General features: G+C 43.0%; 1 protein-coding gene across 8 annotated transcripts in view; it reads left to right on the top strand.

Moving 5' to 3' along the window:
* The window catches only part of ARHGEF6 (Rac/Cdc42 guanine nucleotide exchange factor 6), a 107,204-nt gene extending 84,676 nt beyond the window's left edge, over positions 1-22,528 (top strand). For 2 of the 8 annotated variants that reach the window (XM_024760086.1, XM_024760082.1), the window contains 13 exons: positions 722-860; positions 3,472-3,531; positions 5,507-5,653; positions 8,663-8,749; positions 9,514-9,592; positions 10,597-10,742; positions 11,823-11,948; positions 13,501-13,521; positions 14,677-14,770; positions 15,904-15,993; positions 18,201-18,300; positions 20,299-20,353; positions 22,242-22,382. In XM_024760086.1, coding sequence (XP_024615854.1) covers positions 722-860; positions 3,472-3,531; positions 5,507-5,653; positions 8,663-8,749; positions 9,514-9,592; positions 10,597-10,742; positions 11,823-11,948; positions 13,501-13,521; positions 14,677-14,770; positions 15,904-15,993; positions 18,201-18,300; positions 20,299-20,353; positions 22,242-22,382 — 1,285 coding nt within the window. Of the gene's footprint in view, positions 1-721; positions 861-3,471; positions 3,532-5,506; positions 5,654-8,662; positions 8,750-9,513; positions 9,593-10,596; positions 10,743-11,810; positions 11,949-13,500; positions 13,522-14,676; positions 14,771-15,903; positions 15,994-18,200; positions 18,301-20,298; positions 20,354-22,241 lie in introns of all 8 variants that reach the window. The other 6 variants (XM_024760089.1, XM_024760083.1, XM_024760081.1 and 3 more) reach the window with 5 other exon arrangements.
* The last annotated feature ends 37 nt before the right edge of the window (positions 22,529-22,565 follow it).

Below are 22,565 nucleotides of genomic sequence, written 5' to 3'. Positions count from 1 at the left end.
GTGAGATCTTAGTTCCCCTACCAGGGATTGAACCCGGGCCCACGGCAGTGAGAGTGCAGAGTCCCAACCACTGGACCACCAGGGAATTCCCTACAGTCTTTTCTTTTTTTTGAAGCCGAGTTATTTGGGTAGGCTGCCGCACTGTTTCCAGATCCTAGGCTAAGTGATTAGACATGCAAACATGCTGCTATCTGAATTTAGGACTTGATTCTGGCACATTACAAGTGGGTGTCCCAGTGATAGGGAGCAGCCGGTGATAGGGAGCTCTTGGTGAGTTACTCCCCTTGGCATCTCATCAGCCAATAACTAGAATGTTTGCAGTGACTAAGAAAAGATTTTTTCAAACCTGACGTTGAGGTCATATGATAGATTGTATGCCCCATGCCTCTGGGTGCAGGCTTCTTAAGGGCAGGGGTTTTGGTTTTCTTCACGGCTGTATTCCCAGCAGAGAACAGAGCCTGTCACTTAGTAGATGCTCAATAAATAATTGTTGGATGAGAAAATAAAGCCAGGGATCATAAGTGCCTGGTTCACCGCTGTAGCCCAGTGCTGTGTGCCATGCTGATTGAATTGAGTCGAAGTGCGTTGGACAGCATTTGTGCTGGTGATCCAAAATTTATTTGGTTTTCTATGCTGTGAAATACAGGAAAATCATGTTCAGTTGGTAACTCTTTACATGGAATATTAAGCAGTAACAAAACTATATTCGTTCTTTTGCCAGTGATGATCTGGAACGATTTATGGAAAATCAAGGTGCATCTAGCCCAGGTATCCTCATTTTAACAACAAGTCTCAGCAAACCTTTCATGCGACTGGAAAAGTATGTTACTCTCTTGCAAGAGTTGGAACGGCATATGGAGGTAAGGGAAGGCGAGCTATTTTAAGCTCCTGTACAAAGGATGAGCCTCTGCTCTGGAGGAAGCAGCCAGTACCGCCTCCAAACTAGCCTTACTGAGGAGTTCAGAAAAAACCTGGGTTTCAAAATTTACTTGATCCAGTCTTCCCTCTTCCCGGGCTTTTACTTTTCCTCTTTATGCAGCAAAATAAGAATGGGACATTCTTTTTTTTTTTTTTCCCCTCTGAAGTTTTTTTTACTTATTTTTTCCAGCTTTATTGAGGTATGATTGGCCAATAAAAATTGCATATATTTAGGTTATACAACGTGATTTTTTAAAGGTGTACAATGTGATGATTTAATATACACATACATTGTAAAATCATGACCACAATCACGTTAATTAACACATCCATCACCTCACATACCTACCTTTTTTTTTTTTTAGTGAGAACTTTCAAGATCTTTTCTTTTCTTTTTTTTAAGCAACTTTGAAGTATACAATACAGTATTATCAACTACAGTCACCATGCTGTACATTAGATCCCCAGGACTTATTCATCTAGTAACTGAAAGATACCCATACTTTACTATTAAATATTCATGATCATTCTCCCTCCCCTCTCTTCTCCCAGCCCTGGTCCTGTTGCTTCCTCAAGTCTCTGCTCACTGGTTGACTTAGGTTTGCTTCTGCCCTCTCATCTGTAGATGGTGGTTCTACAGAGAAATCTTCCACCAAGAAACCTTCTGTTGCTCTGATACACGAACCAGCTTTCTTGTGGGAGCTAAACAAAGCAGAACAGCATCAGAAAATGTACAGAACATTTTTCATTATAGACAGGAATGTTTATCCCTAGAGCACTGTGGTCATTCAGCTTTATGACTCTGGATTACAATGGAAGATTCTGGTATTTCTTTAAAGATGAATAAATGGGTCCAGTCTCAGTTTCTCTGTTTACGCAGCCATACATCTCCATCAAAGCCCCCTCACATTTTTTTGTTTAAAAATGCACAGTTTACTTGCAACAGCTGTAGCATAGCTATCACCTTTTCTAAATATTCAGATTTGCAATGAGGGCTGAGGATTGAATATTTTTGCCTCAAGAGCCCAAATCCTCTTTATTAAAAGCCCATCAGCAGGGGTAGCTTCTTGAGCCGCTCTTGTGTGATGGAGCATGGGGGATGGGGATGGGTGAGGAGGGCCCGAGGGGTGAAGCTGCATTTACCCTACTTGTTCTTCCTGTGTCTGGGGAAAGGTTTTGAGGTTTGAAAGGGTTTGATTATCTTTAAAGAGAAAGGTTGCAGGAAGGTGTTGACCTCTGGATGGCTTTCCAAAAGCTAAACCTGTTCACCAAACCGTTTGTGGTTTGCCCCTCCTTGTTTATCACAAAAATCCAGAAACGCGTGGCCCCAGTTTCTGGAACTGCTCAGTGCTGAAGTGCAAACAGACACTTCATTTGAGGAAATAAAATCCCAGGTGCTCCCACTGCCTGCATCCTCTGTCTTGGCCCTTCTTGTCTCAGAGCCCGTTTCCTCTCCTCCTCCGCGTGCTGGTGGTCACCTGCCTTTGGCTGCCTTTCGTTTCCCACCATCAGATAATACGTATCCTGAGTACAGGTTCACCATCTGGTGAGACACTTTATCCAGCTTTCTGATCATTGAGTATGGCTGCTGGCTCATGGCAGAGTAGAACTTGAACTTCTCAATGATCAGCCGATTTGCGTAAGGATACATTTATAAAGGAGTACAACCTTTCTTTTCATAAGCAGTGCTGCTCTTGGCTTGGGTCAGACCCTTAGTCTACTCAGCTCTGTATTTTATCACCCAAAGCTGATCGAACAGCAGATTTTCTCTTCCTTTTACTGCAGCTGAATTCCAGAGGTTAGCTGGACATCTCCCGCAAGGAGCCCTACTTTCCCTTCATAAACAGTTATGCAGATGTGGATCCCTCAAAGCCATTTTTGAACCTGTCCACTTTTCAGGGTTGTGAGTACCGTGGAATTGCAGACCAAATATAATCAGCTTGCTTAGGAAGGAGCACATGGTATGAGACCTGGAATTTTTTCCCGGCTGCCATGTTGAGTCTGCTGAAAGAAGATGGAGGCGGTGTAGGAAATGAGATTGGATTGAGTTCTCTCTAACCACCACTATGTTCCTACAATTCCCTATCTCTTGTCATTTACTAACAACATGACCTAATGATGCCCCTCCCACATAATTATTATTTATCATCCACGGTATAACAGCAAAAAGGCAAATGGGAACTCTTGCCTCGATAACTGTACTTAGTATGTTGTTACCAAATATATAATGTGTTCCCAGCCATCTTAATTTCTTCATCACCTAATCATTAGAGGTGCTGAGATTCCAAATGCTCAAATGCTGTTTTATTTTTTAATCTTCAAGTTAGCATACGGTAAAGCTGACTTTTTTCTTTTGGGGTACAGGTCTATGGCTTTTAACATGTGTGTAGATTCGAGTTACCACCACTACTGTCTCGACACAGAACAATTCCATCATCCCTCAAAATGTCTTCTTTGGATCTCTTTGCAGCCACACCCTCCTCCCACCCCTAAGCCCTGCAATCACTGCTCTGTTCTCCTTTAATATTGTTTTAAAATGTATTCCTTTAATAGGATACGCATCCAGATCACCAGGATATTCTGAAAGCAATCATAGCATTCAAAACTCTCATGGTAGGTGATGCTCTAAAATTATAACTCTCCATTTTGTATGCTTTGTTCCTAAAAGAGTGACTTGTGTGTAATGTTTCTTTCCTTCTGCAAAGGTCTCTAGAGTGGAAACAATAAGCTCTAGTGACCGTATCGCAGTGATTGTTTCATTTACTGTTGTCTTCCAAACATCATGCTTACCTGTGAAAGGTTGCCAGGCTGAGGGTGTAAAGCGCTCACATTTGAAGTCTCTGCCACATTAAGCATGGCTGTGTAGGTGGGGGGTTTCCTTTTGTCTCTTTGTCTTTACCCCCGTGTTACTCACCTTATGTCTGTGCAACTCGTCCTTCACTGATCGGCATCAATACCGGATTCATCTACTTATGCCGAAAGGTGTGAGTCTATTCTTTGCATATGAAAAAGAAATCCTTCATCAAATCTAAAAGGAAAAAGAAACCCGACTAAAATACAATTGCTGTATATAGAGTGCTATCAAAGTTACCTTTTATCTTGAATCTCGAGCACAATGGCTTAATGTCCTCTTGAACCCACTGAGGTAAAACTGCTTGGTGGCATTTTAGGAGGAAAGAAAAGGTTATTTGGGGTGATTGATTAAGTTGAGCTTAATTTTAGACATTTCTGTAGTACTCCAAGTGATGGGGATCAACGTTTAGTTGTTGATTCTTGCTGTAAGGTTGTGATGCAACATTCACCATCACCTCGTTTTTATTGCTGTCGAAAGATCTGTACCTGATGTGTCCACAGTTAAACAGCAAGTTGAAGACCAGCGTGTAAGGTATCAGGTTAAAGTTGCTGTTGTAGGTAAAAAATGGTGGAATACTGGCAGCTTGACATGGTTCAACCTAATGGAACAGCCCACTGAAACCCATGGCATTTATAATTATTTGTATCCCTTTTTTTTCCTATGTAAATTGAGTATAAAATGTCTCATTTGAAAAATGATATTTCATTCTAATCATTTTACATGTTGTAAAACTTGCTTTGACGGTTATAGTATACTTATTCCCATTCTAGGCCTCAAAAATATGTGTACAATGAATTTATTTCCTCAAGTTTCCATTTACCTGAAAGGGGCAGCAGAGATTTTATAGAAAACATGCCCCAAAACACTATGATAGTCATTTGGAAACAGGAACATAACTAACCATATGCTTATTTTCATATTCGATTTGGAGTGAATACTGTTAAATTATTTTAAGATAACTTCACATTTTCTGAAGCAGTGAGCTATATATGTATATAGTATATACTCTATACAAATATATAGTAGTCATACCCCACGTGTTATTTCTTGGCTTGTATTTTCAGTTTGTATTTGTGAAATTCAGTTGTATCTCTTTTTCCAATCCTTTTAGGGATAAAAATTAGCTTAGTACTTTTTCATAGCAATCTACTACTGGTCCCAAAACAAAGTATAGGGCAGTGCCTATGTTTCATTATAAGATCAGTTTGATTCACTGCGGCAGAAGGAGTTTAATTTTCTCTTTTTCGATAACTCTTGGAGTCATTTTGTAAAGTAAGATGTCACTTGGTTGGAAACTGAGTTAGAAAAATAAAATTGCTTTGTAACAAAGCACGACTTATGCAAAGGTAGACAAGATGGAGAGGAGCTGGAGCGAGCAGGGACACCAAGCAGCAGATCTGAACCTACTGGTCCTGTTTGATGTGATTCTGCTACTTGTCTTCCCTTACTCCTTGTGGGGAGGGAGAGGCAACCCCCTTCCTTCTACCACTTTATCTTGATGTTTTGCAAAATGAGAAATGGCTCCTCCTTACAAAATGTTTAGGGGCTGAAGGCTAGAGATTTAAGGTAGTGAATCTTTCCATCTGTCCGGAACGGACCAGGTGATGGGACTCGTGGTGAGGAATAGGGACTCAGCGGAAATCTGATAGTCAAGAGCCGCTTCTTACTTTAGCCTTGTTTTAGGTCTGTTTCAGGAGAATTCCTATTTCAGTATGTTCTGCTTCGGTTCTGTAGGGGCAGTGCCAAGATCTCAGAAAGAGAAAGCAGCTGGAGTTGCAGATACTTTCGGAACCTATTCAGGCATGGGAAGGGGAGGATATTAAAACCTTGGGGAATGTGATCTTTATGTCGCAAGTAATGGTGCAGTATGGAACATGTGAGGTAAGAGGTTTCACTCTCAACACCCTTTCTTCCGTCTTTTATATATTTCTTCCTTTATTTCTTCTTCCATCAAGGTCAAATGCTCAGACTTTTCGCATCAGAAACTGAGCACCTGTTCTTTGCCCAGCCCTCTGCTTGGTGCTGTGGGAGCAGTTAAGAGAAAAGAACAGCCATGATCTCTGCCTTCAAAGAACTCATTAGAGACAGATTAAAACCCAAGCTGCAACTAGAAAACAAACCAAAATAGTCAATGCCAGATCATGCCATCCCTACAATAGATTCCACAGAAGTTCAGAGAAGGGAGAGACCGAGAAAAGACTGTATGCAGATAGGACTTGAGGAGGGGGCCGTGAAGAGAGAGGGGGAAGATTTTGTAAGGGAGAGGTCCTTCTTATCTCAGGAGAGAGCAGGGATGTGGCCTTTTGTCTTCAGCGCACTGAGCCAGCCAGTTTATTAGGAGCAGAGGAAGCATCCTGGGCAGAGTGAAAGAGCGAATTCATTGGGTTCGAGAGAGGCAGGTTGTGAAGAACCTCGGCTGTCAGGCAAGGATAGTTCAGCTGGACGCAGCAGGAAACCATGCGAGGCCTGAGTAGTAGAGAAACAGGGGTGAAACGAAAGGGGTGTTTCTGACAACCTGGCAGCTGTGTATGTCAGCTAAACTGGAGGAGATGGGGCTAGAGACAGGCCATCTGGGTTGGAAAGTGGTAAGTACCCCCCAGGAAGGTGGTGGCAGAGAGAACGAAACTTAAGGGGCAAATATGAGACGTGTTTAGAAGGGAAAGCCTGTAGGAAGTGGTGAGCCAGAGGCTAGAGGAAATGACGGATGTCATTTCAGACCTGGTAACTTTCAAGTGATGGTGGGTATCCAGGAGGAGATGACTTGTAGGCAGCTGTTGAAACGGTATAGAAATGTGGGTAGGAGGTCAGAGTTAGAGGCAGAGGTTTACATGCCCCTGACAGATGTGCCTTCTTGGGAAGTAAATATCCAGAGAGAAGCACGGAAGCCTGAAGATGGGTTATGTCTTTTAGGAAGGGAGCGGGGTAGGGGAAGAAGGTTGATTACACCACCTGGTGTGATTTACGGGGTATTGCCATCGTCTTCTCCCTCCCCAAACATCTTCCTCTACTCCCTGACAGGTCTCTGTCAGAGATTCATTACTGTGGTTACCAAAGGGGAAAGCGGGGAGGGATAAATTAGGAGTTTGGGATTAACAGATACACACTACTATACATAAAATAGATAAACAACAAGGACCTACTGTATAGCACAGGGAACTATATTCAATATCTTGTAATAACCTATAAGGGAAAAGAATCTGAAAAAGAATATGTATCTGAATCACTTTGCTGTACACTTGTAACATTGTAAATCAATCAACTATACTTCAATTAAAAAATTGGGGAAAAAAGCAATCTCATTTAAAATGCAGATACCCTGTGGAAGGTTAATGCAGCGACTCTAACAGTCTTTCATACCTTTGGGATAAACCTCTTGGGTAAAGCAAGGATGAATCAGTGCCGGAAAAAGACGAAGCAGGGACTCCCTGGCTGTGCAGTGGTTAAGACTACACGCTTTCAGTGCAGGAGGCTGGGGTTCAATCCCTGGTCGGGGAACTAAGATCTCGCATGCTGCACGGCGAGGCCAAAAGATTAAAAAAAGACAAAAAGACAAAGCAGAAGATAGAGGAGAATCAGGGGAGTGTGGTGTGTCGTGGAAATTCTAGGAGGAGCATTTGAAAATGGTCAGCCTGCTGAGTGCTGCAGAAGGGTCAGAGGTCAAAGAGTATGGAGACTGGGAAGAAGCCATTGGATTTCTCTAGAAGGCAGTGATTGAAGACTTTGAGAGAGCAGCAGGGGTGCCGTTAGAGAGGGATCAATGGAGAGAAAACGAAGGCAGCAAGTAATTTAGCAATAAAATGTCAAGAAATAGGGTGTTATGTCTAAGGAGCCACAGGGGCAAGTGAAAGCTTATGAAATGGACAGGAGATGTACATATGCTAAAGGCAGCAGAAAAAGCCAGTTAGACAGGAGAGGCAGCTGGAAGCAAGAGCAGGAGATGAGACCAAGCAAGAGAAAGATGTGAGAGAACGCAGAACACTTGTTAGAAAAATTAGCCTTGAAAGTTGCTCTTCTCAAGCGGGAGAAAGGAGACGGAGCCAGGCATGAGGATAATTGTAGCTAAGATGGCCGGATGCACGAGCCCAGTGCAATCTTTGGCATCTACTCACTGCATGTCTGTTTAAGGGGTTCAGAGAAGCCTTTGTGTGTAAAATTTCCTTTAGTGCCATTTTAAAAAGTGTTTCCTTCTTTGTTTTATATGGGTATAATAATTATTGTGTAGTTATTGATTAACGGTAATTTTAGGAAGAGTTTACCATACATGTTAGGGCATAATAAATTTCCTATCACCTGAAAACCCCTTTATTTGGCCACTTTTCAAAGTAAAATCATTTTCACTTTGAGAACATTGAGACTTACATTGTGCTCTGGTTGCAACTTGGGCAGGAAGGCATTAACTGTGTGACTTTTCAGGCTTACATGCTTGGGAAACAAGCATGGTTGTTTGTATTTAACTCTTATGTATAGGAAGGACACAGATAAACTGGGGGCCTATATCCATTTTCAAAGTAAAATTAAATGCGTTTTATACTTTTAAGTTGGGTATCCTTTTTTTTTAAAAATCACTGTGGGGGCTTCCCTGGTGGCACAGTGGTTGGGAGTCCGCCTGCCGATGCAGGGGACGCGGGTTCGTGCCCCGGTCCGGGAAGATCCCACATGCCGCAGAGCGGCTGGGCCCGTGAGCCATGGCCGCTAAGCCTGCGCGTCCGGAGCCTGTGCACCGCAGCGGGAGAGGCCGCAGCGGTGAGAGGCCCATGTACTGAAAAAAAAAAAATCACTGTGTTTCATTGCCTTATATAAGATCTATGTTACAAAAATGATTCCAGAAATTCTTAATAAGCAAAATGTGCAATTTCTATTTTTCATTTAATCTTTTTCCTTCCACTTCAGGAAAAAGAGGAGCGGTACCTCATGTTATTTTCAAGTGTCTTGATAATGTTATCTGCAAGTCCTCGGATGAGTGGCTTTATCTATCAGGTTAGTGGATTTCATATAAAGCAAATAGCAAGACCCGTAATGAAAACAGGTTTCCATCCAGATGCAATATTTCCACTCCGGCATTAAAAGCTCCAGCCAGAAAAGACAGAATGTTCTGTCTGACCCTTCATGTAATTAAACAGTTTATAAGAGCAGATGTTCCTTCTCTCAGAGGCGTATGTGTTAGCATGAGTTTATCCTGAATGTCCACTGCTCTGGTTATAAGCTAGGTTATGAATGTGTAAATAAAAATTGAAGTCTGCAACTAGATGAATGAGAAAATATAAAGTTGAGGCTTGCCCCTATGGTTGTCTTATTACAGTCACATCACGTGACTCAAGTTTCTGAGATGGAAGACATTCAGCCCCTTAGGAAATTCAACTTCCTTTAGTCTGCTCCCAAAACACGGAGTACTGTAAGTTACTGTTGCCTATATCCTATCTTGGCCTAGCAATTACTAATTTTCATGAAATTCGAGTTTCTACTTTGTTTTCTGATTATCAGGAGAATGTGTTAGAAAAGTAAACTGTGATTAAATCCTGACCTTATGGTTTAGGGTGCGTTAGCAAAACACAACCCCCATTTTCCCCTTGCTTTCTTGTCTGATTAAAATTTAAAGTGGGGAAACATATTATCTATTGACAGACCAAAGAAATATGTCTCTCCATAATTCACCAGTGATTCCTAAGAGGGTCAGAAAATCTAACAAATAAGCAGAGACATGTATAACCACAGAATTAATGGGGATATTCTTTTTCTGGTAGGGAAAAATACCAATAGCAGGAATGGTGGTGACTAGATTAGATGAAATTGAAGGGAATGACTACACATTTGAAATCACTGGTAGGTAATTTTCTCTTCTTCATGTAGCTACTTCAAACTCTTTTTGAAATGCAGTGGGGTTTAAATAAATAAGTGCTATTATTTTCTGTTATATAATCCGTGAGCAAGTTTTACATGGGCATGGCAAAGCATATTCCATTTCCTGGGTTAATTAGTCTACAGCGATAGCAGGGAAACCTCCTGGTCATTCAAAAGCCTCGGCTTTGCCATTAGTTTCAATCTTCTCTTGTATAAGAGCTACTTGTTAGAGCTAAGAAATAACAAAACGGACCGATGTAAGTGTAATTTTCTCTCCCTTCTGTCGTCTGTTCCCTGGTGGCAGAGGAGCCATTTTATCACCAGCCTATGAATTAGCAAGATTTGGGTGTGTTTTTAAAAAGTGCTGAAAAGCCGTGAAACTTTCTTCACAAGTTGAGCAAAATGCCACACCTCCATAATGCTCCGTGACATTTTGGCCTCTTGTCCCTTTTGCCAAACCTGTTAGATATCCACCTGATGGTTGCACTTTTTGCACTGACACGACACGATGGCTAACACTGGGATGCTGGCCGCAGGCTTTACCCGCTTCTTTCCCAATAGGGAGCCCGAGATTTGGTGTTGGCCCAGAGATTGGAACCAGTCTTAGTTGGATCTTGCTTCATCTTTGATATTGGGTAAAGCAATACAATATTCTCATTTTAGACTATGAACTAGATGGACCCTGTGCTTACATTTTTGGATTGTGAGTTTGTTTAGCGTGAAGTTTTCTACTACTTCCAAGATTCTGTAAGTGGTAGAAATCCAGGATGGTTTTATAAATCAGATATGAGCATTTATGTCTTTACTTTATTATCAGAGCTTATCTGTTCCTGATAGAGAAGTTTCAGCAGGGTTAGCTCATAGGTATGAAAACGCCTGAAAATAGACACCCAAGTCCTAGCTGCAATGAAGTGTGTTTATGAATGAGGCAAGCTCAAGCTCCTCCTTGCCTTTTGTTTCCAAATGTTCCTAATCGGGTGATGCAGGTAACATAGTAGAGAGAATTGTGGTCCACTGCGGCAACAACCAGGACTTCCAGGATTGGCTGGAGCATCTGTACAGGCTGATAAGAGGACCCACCTCTTGCAGTTCCTTATCCAAAACATCATCGTCATCTTGTAGTGCTCATTCCGTAAGTAGTCCGTCTGTCCTGTCCAGGGATTATTGAGTCTCTTGTCAAATCTTGCCTGCTGAGGACTTACAAGAAGTGGTGAGCATGCCCTTAGCCTTCGCATAGTCTGTATTTGTAGGGTTTGAAGTACAGTCAAACCTCACTGATTCTGGTTTCTTGTTATGGAGGGAGACCCATCCCAATGAACAGAGTTTGACTTAGAGGTGTGCAGCTTTGTTTGACAGTATTAAGGTACTCCAACTAACTGCTAGCAAAGTTTTTCTGGCCAGAAGTCCTGCTAAGATGTTTTAATGATAAACAGGATTTATTTTAATCAGCAACCATTACGTTCATGTTAATAATGTGCTAAGTCAAAGGAAATAGTTTACCTTCGTGAGTTCTGAACGTCTTGAACGTCTCCATGCAATCTCATTTATGCATCGCATTCCCTCAGTAACCTTTAAGGGTGAACTTTGAGCGTTGTCTCCTTCCATTTTATCATAAATTTAGAGTTCATGGAATTTGAATTGATGAGATTTTACTGTACTTGCCGAGTGAGATTGAAGATATGCTGTGTTGTCTGTTAACACTCAAACCTGTGATGCCCAAATTCCAGTTTTGAGCACAGTGTGTGGTGGAAAGAACAAGGGCTTTTGGCATCAGATCTGGGTTCAAATCTTGGCTTTGCCAATTGCTGGCTGGTTACTTCACTTTGCTAAAGTTTGTCTTAAGTTCTTCTTAGGAAATAACCTATTTAAGTGCCTAATTGAGTGCCACACACATGACCAAACTCATTAAATGTTGACTGTTACTCCACTTTCCTCCCTTAGAGGGGAGAAAACACCTGACTTGAATGAAATTCCAGGACAGAGGGAGGGCAGGATCATGGGATGTGGAGTGAGTTTTGTGCTGTTCCTTAGAGACCCCAGAGTCTTGACTGGAAAGCGCCAGTTCTCCAACTGGAGACTTGTTTTCCCATCTTTTCCTTTCCGGGGCTGCCTTTGTGGATGCAACGAAGCTATTGATGTTCTCTCAGTGTGTGGCCCAGGGGGGTCGGGTTCAGATGGCAGATTGCCAACATCTCATCAGACATTCTCCCAGTCTTTTAGCTCTACTGGACAGCCCCGAGGACCCTTGGAGCCTCCTCAAATTATAAAACCGTGGAGCTTAAGTTGTCTGCGACCTGCGCCTCCACTTAGACCATCAGCAGCGCTAGGTTATAAAGAGGTAATTTTGCTACATATGGTATAAAATGCTTCAGACAAGCTGATTTCGTAGCTTGTTACAAAGAGTTCTGTGGGCATGTGCTAGAATTGATGATAGGTGATACATGTCAGTCAATCTTGAATTGCTAGACTCAGTGATTTTTTAAAATTAATTTTCCATTTCCGCATTGTCCATCTACACATATTTCCTGAATATCCACAAGGTTTCTGTGCACTGCCTGAGTTTCCCTGGTCTCCCCCCCTGGAGTGCCTCTGGCTTGCCTTTATGATTATATGATAATTCTATAAATAGGTCATGATGTACACACATCTCAAACAAATGCTACTTCATTAGCATTGAATTGCTAACCAAGCGGTCCCAATTCTGCATTTGGAATCATTTTGATCTCTTAAACCAAATCAGTAAAAGTCTTATGGGACCAAGCCATGGGTCTGAACTATGAAAGTCTGAATTATTTGCTGCAGTGGAAAGAGAAAAAGAATTTAGTGAAAGGAGTGTCTTTTAAAAAGAGGCTTTTAAGTGACAACCCTAGAGGACATCTGATGTTTGGGTAGAATGTGGATTTCAAGGTTTTTTTTTTTTTTTTTTTGTCTAGAAGTGGCAGTCAGGAAATGTCAGTCACTATCTTCCATAACTGTGTGGAGCATTACCTTTTCCATCCAAACGGTGGTTTTTTTTTTTTTTCCCCTAACAAGTTTCTCATCATTTCAGCTTTCGGAAAAGATCCTCATTTATTAGTAACTATTCTTTAAATAGGTCTTACCGAGTGAAGATTTAAGTCTGTGACAATTATGAGACGCATAAGTGAAGCATGGTGTTTTAAATCAAAAACTCAAAATTGAGCTAAGTCTGCGTCACTCATCAAAACACACACTTGACACAAAAATATATGCTGCATATATATAATTGTGTCACTTAATTGTTGCCTCCAGTTCTTAGTGCAGTAAAAGTAGGACAATATTTGGATATGGGAGGATTTTTTGATCCTTTCAACCTGACATGATAGGAGAAATAATCCTTGAGCCGAATCTTTATTATGTACCTCTGTTCAGAATTTGGCCAGGAAACAGCCCCACAGGTTGGCTTTGGAAATTGACCGGTGATTCCCGCAGTTATCCAATTTTCTCCTCTGATCACCTAAACCAGGAGTGCCACTTCATGGTTACCTAAGTCCCCTTTTTAATGATGGATATTTTGTAATTGTCAGTTACTAAGTTCAAATTAAGGTGAGCTTTGAAGGGTAAAGTTGACTTAATCCTTCACAGAACTAATCCATTAAAACTAAGGCATGATCACTTTGTTTCTGCTGGGAGACGTGTATTTCAGTTATTTCCAGCATTTGTTTTTCTGCACAGAACTGTATCCCTTGGGCTTTTGCATGATGGTATTGCATCTGAAACTAATGTGGGAGACACGATGATATTCTCTCTGTGTGATTTATGATAACACTAACATTTCAAATGTTGTTTTAGAATTATTGATAAATGGATTTGGTCATTATAACCATCGACCTCTCACGCTCATCTTCTCTTTCTTTACATATTCACTTTAGAGGATGTCTTATATCTTAAAGGTAAGGGTAGAACGATATCTTTGGCGTACAGTGACATCATATAATGCTGTGCTGTAACCTTTGATGAATGAAGCTTTCCTTTATGCTTGTTTTGTCCCTTGTTACACTTGGTGGCTAAAATATGAAGATACAATTCTGACATGTAAGTACTTTCTTCAGAAAAGTAGGCTCTTGTGAAATATGTGCGAAAATGTCATCTTATAATGCCTCTAAAATGTCTGTTTTCCGTGGGTTTTTTTATACGCTGTTTCTATTTTTCCTGTTATTTTTGTCACATGTGAGTTTTTCATGTCTGTCTGTTTTCAAGTCTAAGTGGATCACTGAGGCTAAGTGGAAGAAATTAAATTCTTTGTTGCAGTTATTTTTAAGGTAGTGATTGTTAACCATGCATCCTGTATATACATTGCATGGGAGATTGGAATAAGATGATCACTGTTTCCTTGGGTACTTAATGAGCACCTTTTTGGACCTGCTGGTTATTCATATGGCAAAGGCAAATCCAATAATTCGTCTCTCTTTTTTCTACTAATTAAAAATATGACTTTATAGATGTATGTTTAAGCTTGCTGTAGGTACGTTATGCCTAACCCTAAATTATTTATCAGGAAATCCTTCATTTGGCTCTTCTCTCTGACTACAGGGAATTTACTTAGTCTCTCTGCCTTAATTTTCCTGTCTCACAAATGGAAATTGATATTCTTCTTTGTGGGACTGTCGCTAAGGAGAATTTATTTAAATAGTTTTGAAGCTCTTCAAAAAGCAGTCCATACCCCATTAATAGTTACAATTGTTATTTCATTCCCTTAAAGCTGTATCAGTGGGGAATATAAACCAAGTTAGGAAATACTGTTATTTCTCTAGGATTGACATCCATTACTTTCTCTGCAGATGGTACCCTAAAGGCATTTGGCCTCCTGGAGAAGCAGCCGCATAAATTCTCTATGGCAATTGAGAGGATAATAGCATTGCCTCGGTTTCATTTAACCTTTTAGTGTTCATTGGAACCATTTTTATTGTGTATAGTATTAAATCCTGATACCCTCCTAAGTGAGACTGTCAAAAATAAGAGAGAGCCATTCTATTTAATTTCACTTGCTTTTTAAATTTGTGTTTTGGGGAAATTTTTAATTCATAAAGAAACCTCTATCCTTACAGGAATCTGGTAAAAGCCCCAAAACGATGAAGAAGTTTCTTCACAAAAGAAAGACCGAAAGAAAGCCATCGGAGGAGGAATATGTCATCCGCAAAAGTATGTGTTTCGTACTTTTAGAAAGTTGGTTGTGGATGAGGAATTGTTTGAAAGAAGAGGATTCGAGCAGTATGTTCTCAGCATCACCTTTGACATAAAGAAAAATGCATGGGAAGGCTTGGCCGCCACCTCTCAGATTTTGCAATAAGCTGTCTCCTGCTGCTTTTCATGTCGTCTTAGGCAGACAAACCATCTATCTAGTTTTCATGTTGAACATTTGGCTCTACCTGGTTTAGAACCACTAAAGGGACCCATTTGCTATGGATACATTTTTTTCTTCCCTCTTAGTTTCTGACACCTGAGTTATTTGCCTTTACTGAGATCGACTAAATAGGCCCAAAGCCTGAGATCCTCTGGAATTTTAATGTTCAGTGATGTTCTCAGTTAGTCAAGGAAGCAGCCTGCTGGCGTATAGAAACAGGGCTGGGTTTAGAGGCAGGCTGCAGAGTCGGTCAGCCAATCGATATGTACACATTTGCCTCTCTGGGAACAAGGTACTCTGGGACACACATGAAGGAGTAAGTGATGTATCACCAAGGGGTGACAGAGCTGTGTGTATCAGTCCGAAATACAGTCTGGATAAATCTTTGCTGGACTCTAGCTTCTGCTTCCCCTACCCCTCACCTCACCCCTGGATGTGCACAGCGGCATGTTAACAGCCATTTCTAGAATGAGTTGGAGGGGGTTGGGGGAATGAGAGGGAGAATCAGTGACTAGGCTGGCTGGTTGGGAAAAAATGGGTGGGATTAACGGTGGAAAGCTTCCTAGAGAAAGTGAGCCTTGAAATTTGATGGAAAGGAAGGGTGTGGTGTATGGGATGCGAACTGAGGCCAGCACCAAGCCCAGGGCTGGCCTTGTAGCCTCTGAGACACTGACAGGACCCTCCAATTTCGAACTCCCAGTGGCTTCTGGAGCAGGCCACTTTCGGTGCTGAACTCACTGGTGCCCCATCCCTTTCCCAAGGTGGATGTGTCTCTGTTCCACCATGCCAGCCGGTCAGCTTTTTCTCCTGCCTTTCATTAAGGCCACCGGTCAGAGAAGCCAGTGCCTAGCACCCGAGTGCACTACATCATTTCGAGGGTCCAGAGGCATGTGTATCTCCCTGAGGAGTCACGATTCGTTACACTTGACAGGTACGGCTGCTCTGGAAGAGGACGCTCAGATTCTGAAAGTGATCGAAGCCTACTGTACCAGTGCCAACTTTCAACAAGGCCACGGCTCAAGTAGGTTCCCCCAAACCACTTTCTCTAATGAGTGATGTTTCTTTGCTACTGCTCACTGCCTCTTAGAAAAAGAGAAAAGCAACCCAGATGGGCTGCAGGGTGTGTAAAGCAGGTGACTTGCAGCAGAGGGGCGGGCACAGGGCTGCATCTTTCAGATAAGCTGGTTTTAGCTACCAAGCGGTTTGTTTACCCACTGTTTCTTTTCACCCAGAGACAAAGAGAAATGCAAGAGTAAAAAGGTTGGAGGTGATAGAAATGAAAATAATTTTTTTTTTAAAGTCACTCTCCTTTGAAGTACGCAGATACCTTCACCAACACTAGTTAAAGAGCCCAGAGAGTTCCTGTGTCTGTGAACTGATGCTAATCTCTTCTTATAGGCAGATTTGGAAAGGAAGTCAAAATACTATCTTTGATCAGCTGCATATTTAAGCAAACAGAGCTTCACCAAACTCAAGTTTCAGAGTTGCTCTGAAAATCTGGAAATGTAGCTGCTTAGCAGGGCCTGTTGAGAATGTCTACAGTTTATCAGGGAGCCATTAGGTGAGGGTATTTCCCCCAACAACTTTCAGGCTACAAACTGAAAGCGAGATAATACTTTCTGATTCATCCTTGTGTTTTTAGAAAAGCCAGGTCACATCGCTTATGTCCTTGGTCTTTCATTATTATGGGCATTCAGGATACCTGGTGTGAGGGTCTTGCATCTGTGTAAGAGATAAGCTCTCCATAATGTTCCATCTGGACAGCCACTGAGCCCTGGCTTGAGTGTGGGCAGGGCTTCCTCAGTGGACTGCACTGACCGATGCTTCCAAAGTAACATGTCTCTCAGGTCGTCATGGGGAAAGCATTCTATGTGGAAGTTGACACATTTGACTCTGAAGGGGGGACTGTCACACCTTCTGCTTCTCAGACCAAACCTGCCTCTGGCTTTGGGCATGCCCAGCCCTGATAACAAGGTTCGAGGAGTCAGGAAAAGAAAGTGAGAGCAGTTTTTATTGCAAAAACAAGGAAAGAGAGGGGGACAAGGAGACGCCAGAAGCAGCAGCCCTCATACGAAATCCGACCTCACCTCCCGCCGCCTCCTGTCCTCACACTGACAGAGACGGGAGATTTGCTCAGAGGTGCGGGCAGGCACTCTGGCCTCAAGAGTCTCATTTCCCCCCACCCCCGTCCTCCCTGGCCTCCCTTTTATGTGTGGAAAGTGTCTAGCACAGTGCTTGGCACGTGGTAAGCGTTTTCGCATCCTGGTGGCCGACACCCTCCATCCCTCTGCAGCCAGAAGTCCTGCACCCGTAGAAGCGGCCGCTATTGTTTCTCGCTGCATCCAGTCGGTTGGTTAGTCGGCCAGTCTGCTATGCACTTATTAAGCACCTACGAAGTACTGGGCCCCGAGGAAGGCAGAGACACTTCCACCTCGGGAAAGGGCTGGAGGTTGAGTGAAGGCACTGAGTGTTCACAACTGGAAGGAACTTGGCTTAGAAGAGAGGAAGCCAGTGGCTCTGAGAGGAAGGATCCAGAAGGGACGGGGAGGTTGCAGGTGCAGGAGAGCTGTCTGGTCAGGTCCCATGGCTGCTCTGTCACCTCTTCCATCCCAGAGCCTGGAGATGGTGAGCGGAGAGCAGTAAGGACGCCTGCATCTTTGCTGCTGTTGTGATCATCTCCCCAACGCCCCCTCTACCCTCCATCAAAATGGTCTTCACCGACCCTGCTTCACCCTGTAGGACGGTAAAGAGAACAAATGGGAGTGAGTGATGCTTCTGAGGCCCTTTAAGCATGCTGCGTCCCAGTGCAGTGCTACGTTCTGCATGATTTTTACTCAAATACAAAACCCACAGGGTGTGGCGTGCCGTTCCCCAGAGACGCGCAGGGAGGAATGGTCACTGGCTGGCTCTTTGCACTGGAAGAGGCAAAACAGGAAAAGATGGGGTCTTGGTTGAGGACAGTTCTCACAGCGGCCTTTTCACATTGTGTTTCTGAATACAAAATGTGCCCCCGGCCCCCAGGATTGAATCAGTGTATTTGGCCATTTCGAATTTCTCCCGTCAGGAGGATTTCGTCAGCAGATGTTGGATGACTACTCTCGGGGCGCCAGGCAGCCAGATGCCGTCAACAAAGACCCCTCAAAAACCACAGTAGAAAGGAGCTAACCCCCAACAAATAGTCTCCCCTAGTAAACTCCCTCCCTCGCCTCTTGCCGCCCTTGTCTGTAGGTGCTCGCAAGGATTCCGTTCCCCAAGTCTTACTCCCCGAGGAAGAGAAACTCATCATTGAAGAGACCAGAAGCAACGGCCAGACCGTCATTGAAGAAAAGTGCGTAGAGCGGGCTAAACCTTTTCTGATTTTTCTGGGGGCTGGAAAGAAGGTTCTGGCAGGGCAACGTGGCCGTGGCCAAGCCTGCACGGAAGGACAGTCCCTCCTCATCTGAGAATGCGGCCCTCTTGGCTGACTGTGCAGTTGGGAGCCTGGGGAGGGCTGCCCACCGACAAAGGGGAGGGGAAAGGAGAGGCAGAGGGGGTCAGGAAGGGACTTCAGGGCACGCAAGAATACCACTCCACATGGGGTTTGGAGGCACTGGGAAGGCCGTAGCACCAATTCCCTTGCCCAGAGGGATGCCTCTCACATTTATCGACTCAGGCACTTTATTTTCACATACTTAACCTCATTTAAACTCCTACCGCAATCCTGGGAGATAAACGTTACTTTCACCACTGTTACAGATGAGGAAACTGAGATTCAGGGAAATTATGTCCCTGACTTAGCCTTGCACAGTAGTGAGGGTGACCTAACGGGGGAAAATCAGGTTAAGTACTTGTATATACTTGAGTCATTTCTGAAGTCAGGCCTAAATTTGCATAGGACAGCGTGTTTCACAGTGCTTGGCGTCGTCAATGTATTTTTCCATCTGGTGTATGAAGCGATACGACCAAATGGTACAGCACTTGGGCTCAAGAGAATAACAGCCCTGATTCAACTCCAGATTCTGGTACTTGTTAGCCGTGTGACCTGGAGCAAGTTCCATCACCTCTCTGTGCCTCAGTTTCCTCATCTGTAAAATGGGTATGATAGTAATACTTTCAGAGTTTTTGTGAGGTTAAATGGAATAAGAAGTACAAAGGCTAGCATGTGATAATTAATAGATGATGATCGTTATAATTACTATTATTATAGCTATATTAACCCCTACAATGACTTTATGAGGTTTTCAGGGAATGTGATATTATCCCCATTTTGTATGTGAAGAAAATAAGACCAAGAGAGGATGAGAAGAAAACTGGTTACCTAAGGTTAGAGGACTGGCAAGTCGTAGGGTCAGAACTGGAGCCCAGATCTCCAATGTCCTTGTCCAGGGAGAGAGCCAGAGAGGAAATGACTCTTCCACAGTCCTGCCAAGGCACTTTATCCTTTTTTGGAATATATGGAATCTTTTAGAAATAATGTCCCTGACTTTGTGTTTGTGTCATGTACGATGGTGTAGGGTCAGATAGGTGAGAAGGGCAATGCCATAGCACAGATAGCGTAGGATAGGCAGGGCCTGGTGACACCTCTCATTACAATATGTCAGATGATGGTCCTTCCTGCCCCCAAGAGAGAAATCAAAACCTTATGAGGAGCCCTAGTCTCTTTTTTTTCTTGACTTTTCTTTCTTTCTTTTTTTTTTACATCTTTATTGGAGTATAATTGCTTTACAATGGTGTGTTAGTTTCTGCTGTATAACAAAGTGAATCAGCTATATGTGTACATATATCCCCATATCTCCTCCCTCTTGCATCTATCTCCCTTCCCCCCACGCTCCCTATGCCACCCCTCTAGGTGGTCACAAAGCACCGAGCTGATCTCCCTGTGCTATGCGGCTGCTTCCCACTAGCTAGCTATTTTACGTTTGGTAGTGTATCCATGCCACTTTCTTGCTTTGTCACAGCTTACCCTTCCCCCGCCATTTTCTTTTTATTTATTTTTAAAAATTGAAGTAGAGTCGATGTACTGTATTATATGTTACGGGTGTACAATACACTAGTCTGTTTTATTTTTTTAGTACTTGCCTAAGCTGGGAAGCAAGCAGCAGAGGAGGAGGGAAGTGTAGAAAACGTGCGGTGACACGGTGTTAGAAAGAGCTTGTGTGATGCTGGTTGTTAGCCCGTAAAAATGAGAAACACAAGGACCATTCATAGCAGTATCTCTTCCGATTCACCAGCAAGGCCACCGCTTTTCAGGATCTGTATTTCTATAAAGCTGCTTTTCTTCTTAAATATCACTTAACAATATCTCAGTGCCATCTATTAATCTATGAACTTTATCTTTGTGTTCTAGGAGCCTTGTCGATACTGTTTATGCCTTGAAGGATGAGGTCAAAGAGCTGAAACAGGTAATGAAATTCGAAAGTCGTTTTCTCAGATCCTAACGGACCTGCTCCCTCTTCCCTGCTGTGCACTGGTAGATGCCCTCAGGAGAAGGCCAGGAACAAGGTGGTGAGGTGGGGATTCTTAGTTCCCTTGTGTCAGCCAGGTGGGTTTTGTTGATTTTACCACGTGGCCTTGGGTTTCAATTTCTGAAGCTTGCTTATATACCTATTTAGGGATTTACAATAGGATCACAAACTTAGTTACAACTTCATGTTCCCTGACTTTTGCAAACAGAATTTAAGAAAAGATAAGTCATTCATGAGCATGTAAGTGTAAACAGAACCATAAATCATGATTTGTGGGCTCCTCTGCAGATCTGATCCAGTGCTCCGTGAGGGACACTCTCCCTTGGGTTTGAGGACTGACTGTACCTGGTGACAGGGTAAAGGATGGATTGAAGGGAGAGAGACCAGAGGCTGGAAGACCACTTAGGAGGTTATTATAAAACTCAGGGTGAGACGTGATAAAGTCCTGAGCTGAGGAGGGAGAGCCGCTCAGGCTACGGAGGAGGGACACAGATGTAAAGGAAGGCACATCGCAGAGTTAGAGCCTTTGGAAAATGGCACCATGATGCGGGGATTAAGAAAGCCAGGGATGGAAGATGAGTCTTTTTACCTGGGTATCTACTTTGTTTTTTTGTTTTTTAATTGAAGTATAGTTAGTATACAGTGTGGTGCCAATCTCTGCTGTACAGCAAAGTGACTCAGTTATACACATATAGACATTCTTGTTTCATATTCTTTTCCATTATGATTTATTACAGGATATTGAATATAGTTCCCTGTGCTATATAGTAGGACCTTGTTGTTTATCCATCCTATATATAATAGTTTACATCTGCTAATCCCAAACTCCCTGCCCTTCCCTCCCTCAATCCCCCTCCCCTTGGCAACCACAAGTTTGTTCTCTATGTCTGTGAGTCTGTTTCATAGGTAGGTTCATTGGTGCCATATTTTAGATTCCACATATAAGTGATGTATGATATTTGTCTTTCTCTGTCTGACTTACTTCACTTAGTATGATAATCTCTACTTGCATCCATGTTGCTGCAAATGGCATTATTTCATTCTTTTTTATGGCTGAGTAATATTCCATTGTATATATGTACCACATCTTCTTTATCCATTCATCTGTCGGTGGACACTTAGGTTGCTTCCATGTCTTGGCTATTGTGAATATTGCCGCTATGAACATAGGGGTACACATATCTTTTTGAATTATAGTTTTGTCTGGGTATATGTCCAGGAGTGGGATCCCTGGATCATATGGTAGTTCTATTTTCAGTTTTTTGAGGAACATCCACGCTGTTTTCCATAGTGGCTGCACCAACTGACATTCCCACCAACAGTGTAGGGGTGTTGGGTATCTACTTTGATATGGTGGTGCCCTTCACAGAAATCAAGAGCCACAGGAGGAAGAGAAGTTTGGGGGGTGGGGGAGATACTGAGTTCACTTCAGGGCGTAGTGAGTCCGAGGTGCTTGTAACACATCTAAGTTGGCACTGGGGACTGTGGACCTGGTGCTCATGAGCTGAGATGAGGTCAGTACCAGAGAGACTGGGGAGGCGCCTATGTAGTTATTTGAGTTGAAAGAGAAGAGACACTAAGTGAAAAGTGTGTTGAATTAGAAGAGGGCCAGGGCCAGAGCCCTAGAGAATGCTTGTATTATATCTCAAGGGATGGTCAGCGAGAAGTAGAACAATCAAGAGGCTGCCTTGTCTTAGAAGCTGAGGGAGAGGAGCTTGAGGCAGGAAAGTGTTGTCAGTGGTGAAGGCTGCCAAGAGACTGAGCAGGAGGGGCCCTGAGGCGGGGTCCCTTTGTTTGGTAACCAACCAACCTTTTCCCATCATAGGAGAATAAAAGAATGAAGCAGTGCCTGGAAGAAGAGTTGAAATCAAGAAGGGACCTAGAAAAGCTGGTCCGGAGGCTGTTGAAGCAAACTGATGAGTGTATTCGGGCCGAGTCCAGTAGCAAGACCTCCATTCTCCCATAACCATCACAGTGCGGCTGGCAGAGGGTGCCCGCAGGGCATCGGGAAATGTCCAGCTGAGTGATCTGACTCAGTTTGCTCACTTCTCTGGTTTTTATTTCGTATCTTAGTGTCTCTCTCTCTCTCTCTCTCTCTCTCTCTCTCTCTCTCTCTCTCTGTCTTTTTTTCTGTTTTTTTTTTTGTTTC

This window comes from Neophocaena asiaeorientalis, unplaced genomic scaffold (genome assembly GCF_003031525.2).
Source record: "Neophocaena asiaeorientalis asiaeorientalis breed wild unplaced genomic scaffold, Neophocaena_asiaeorientalis_V1.1 scaffold927, whole genome shotgun sequence".
NCBI lineage: Eukaryota > Metazoa > Chordata > Mammalia > Artiodactyla > Phocoenidae > Neophocaena > Neophocaena asiaeorientalis.
Note: the sequence above shows the minus strand (reverse complement) of the source record. Positions and strands in the feature narration are given on the sequence as shown.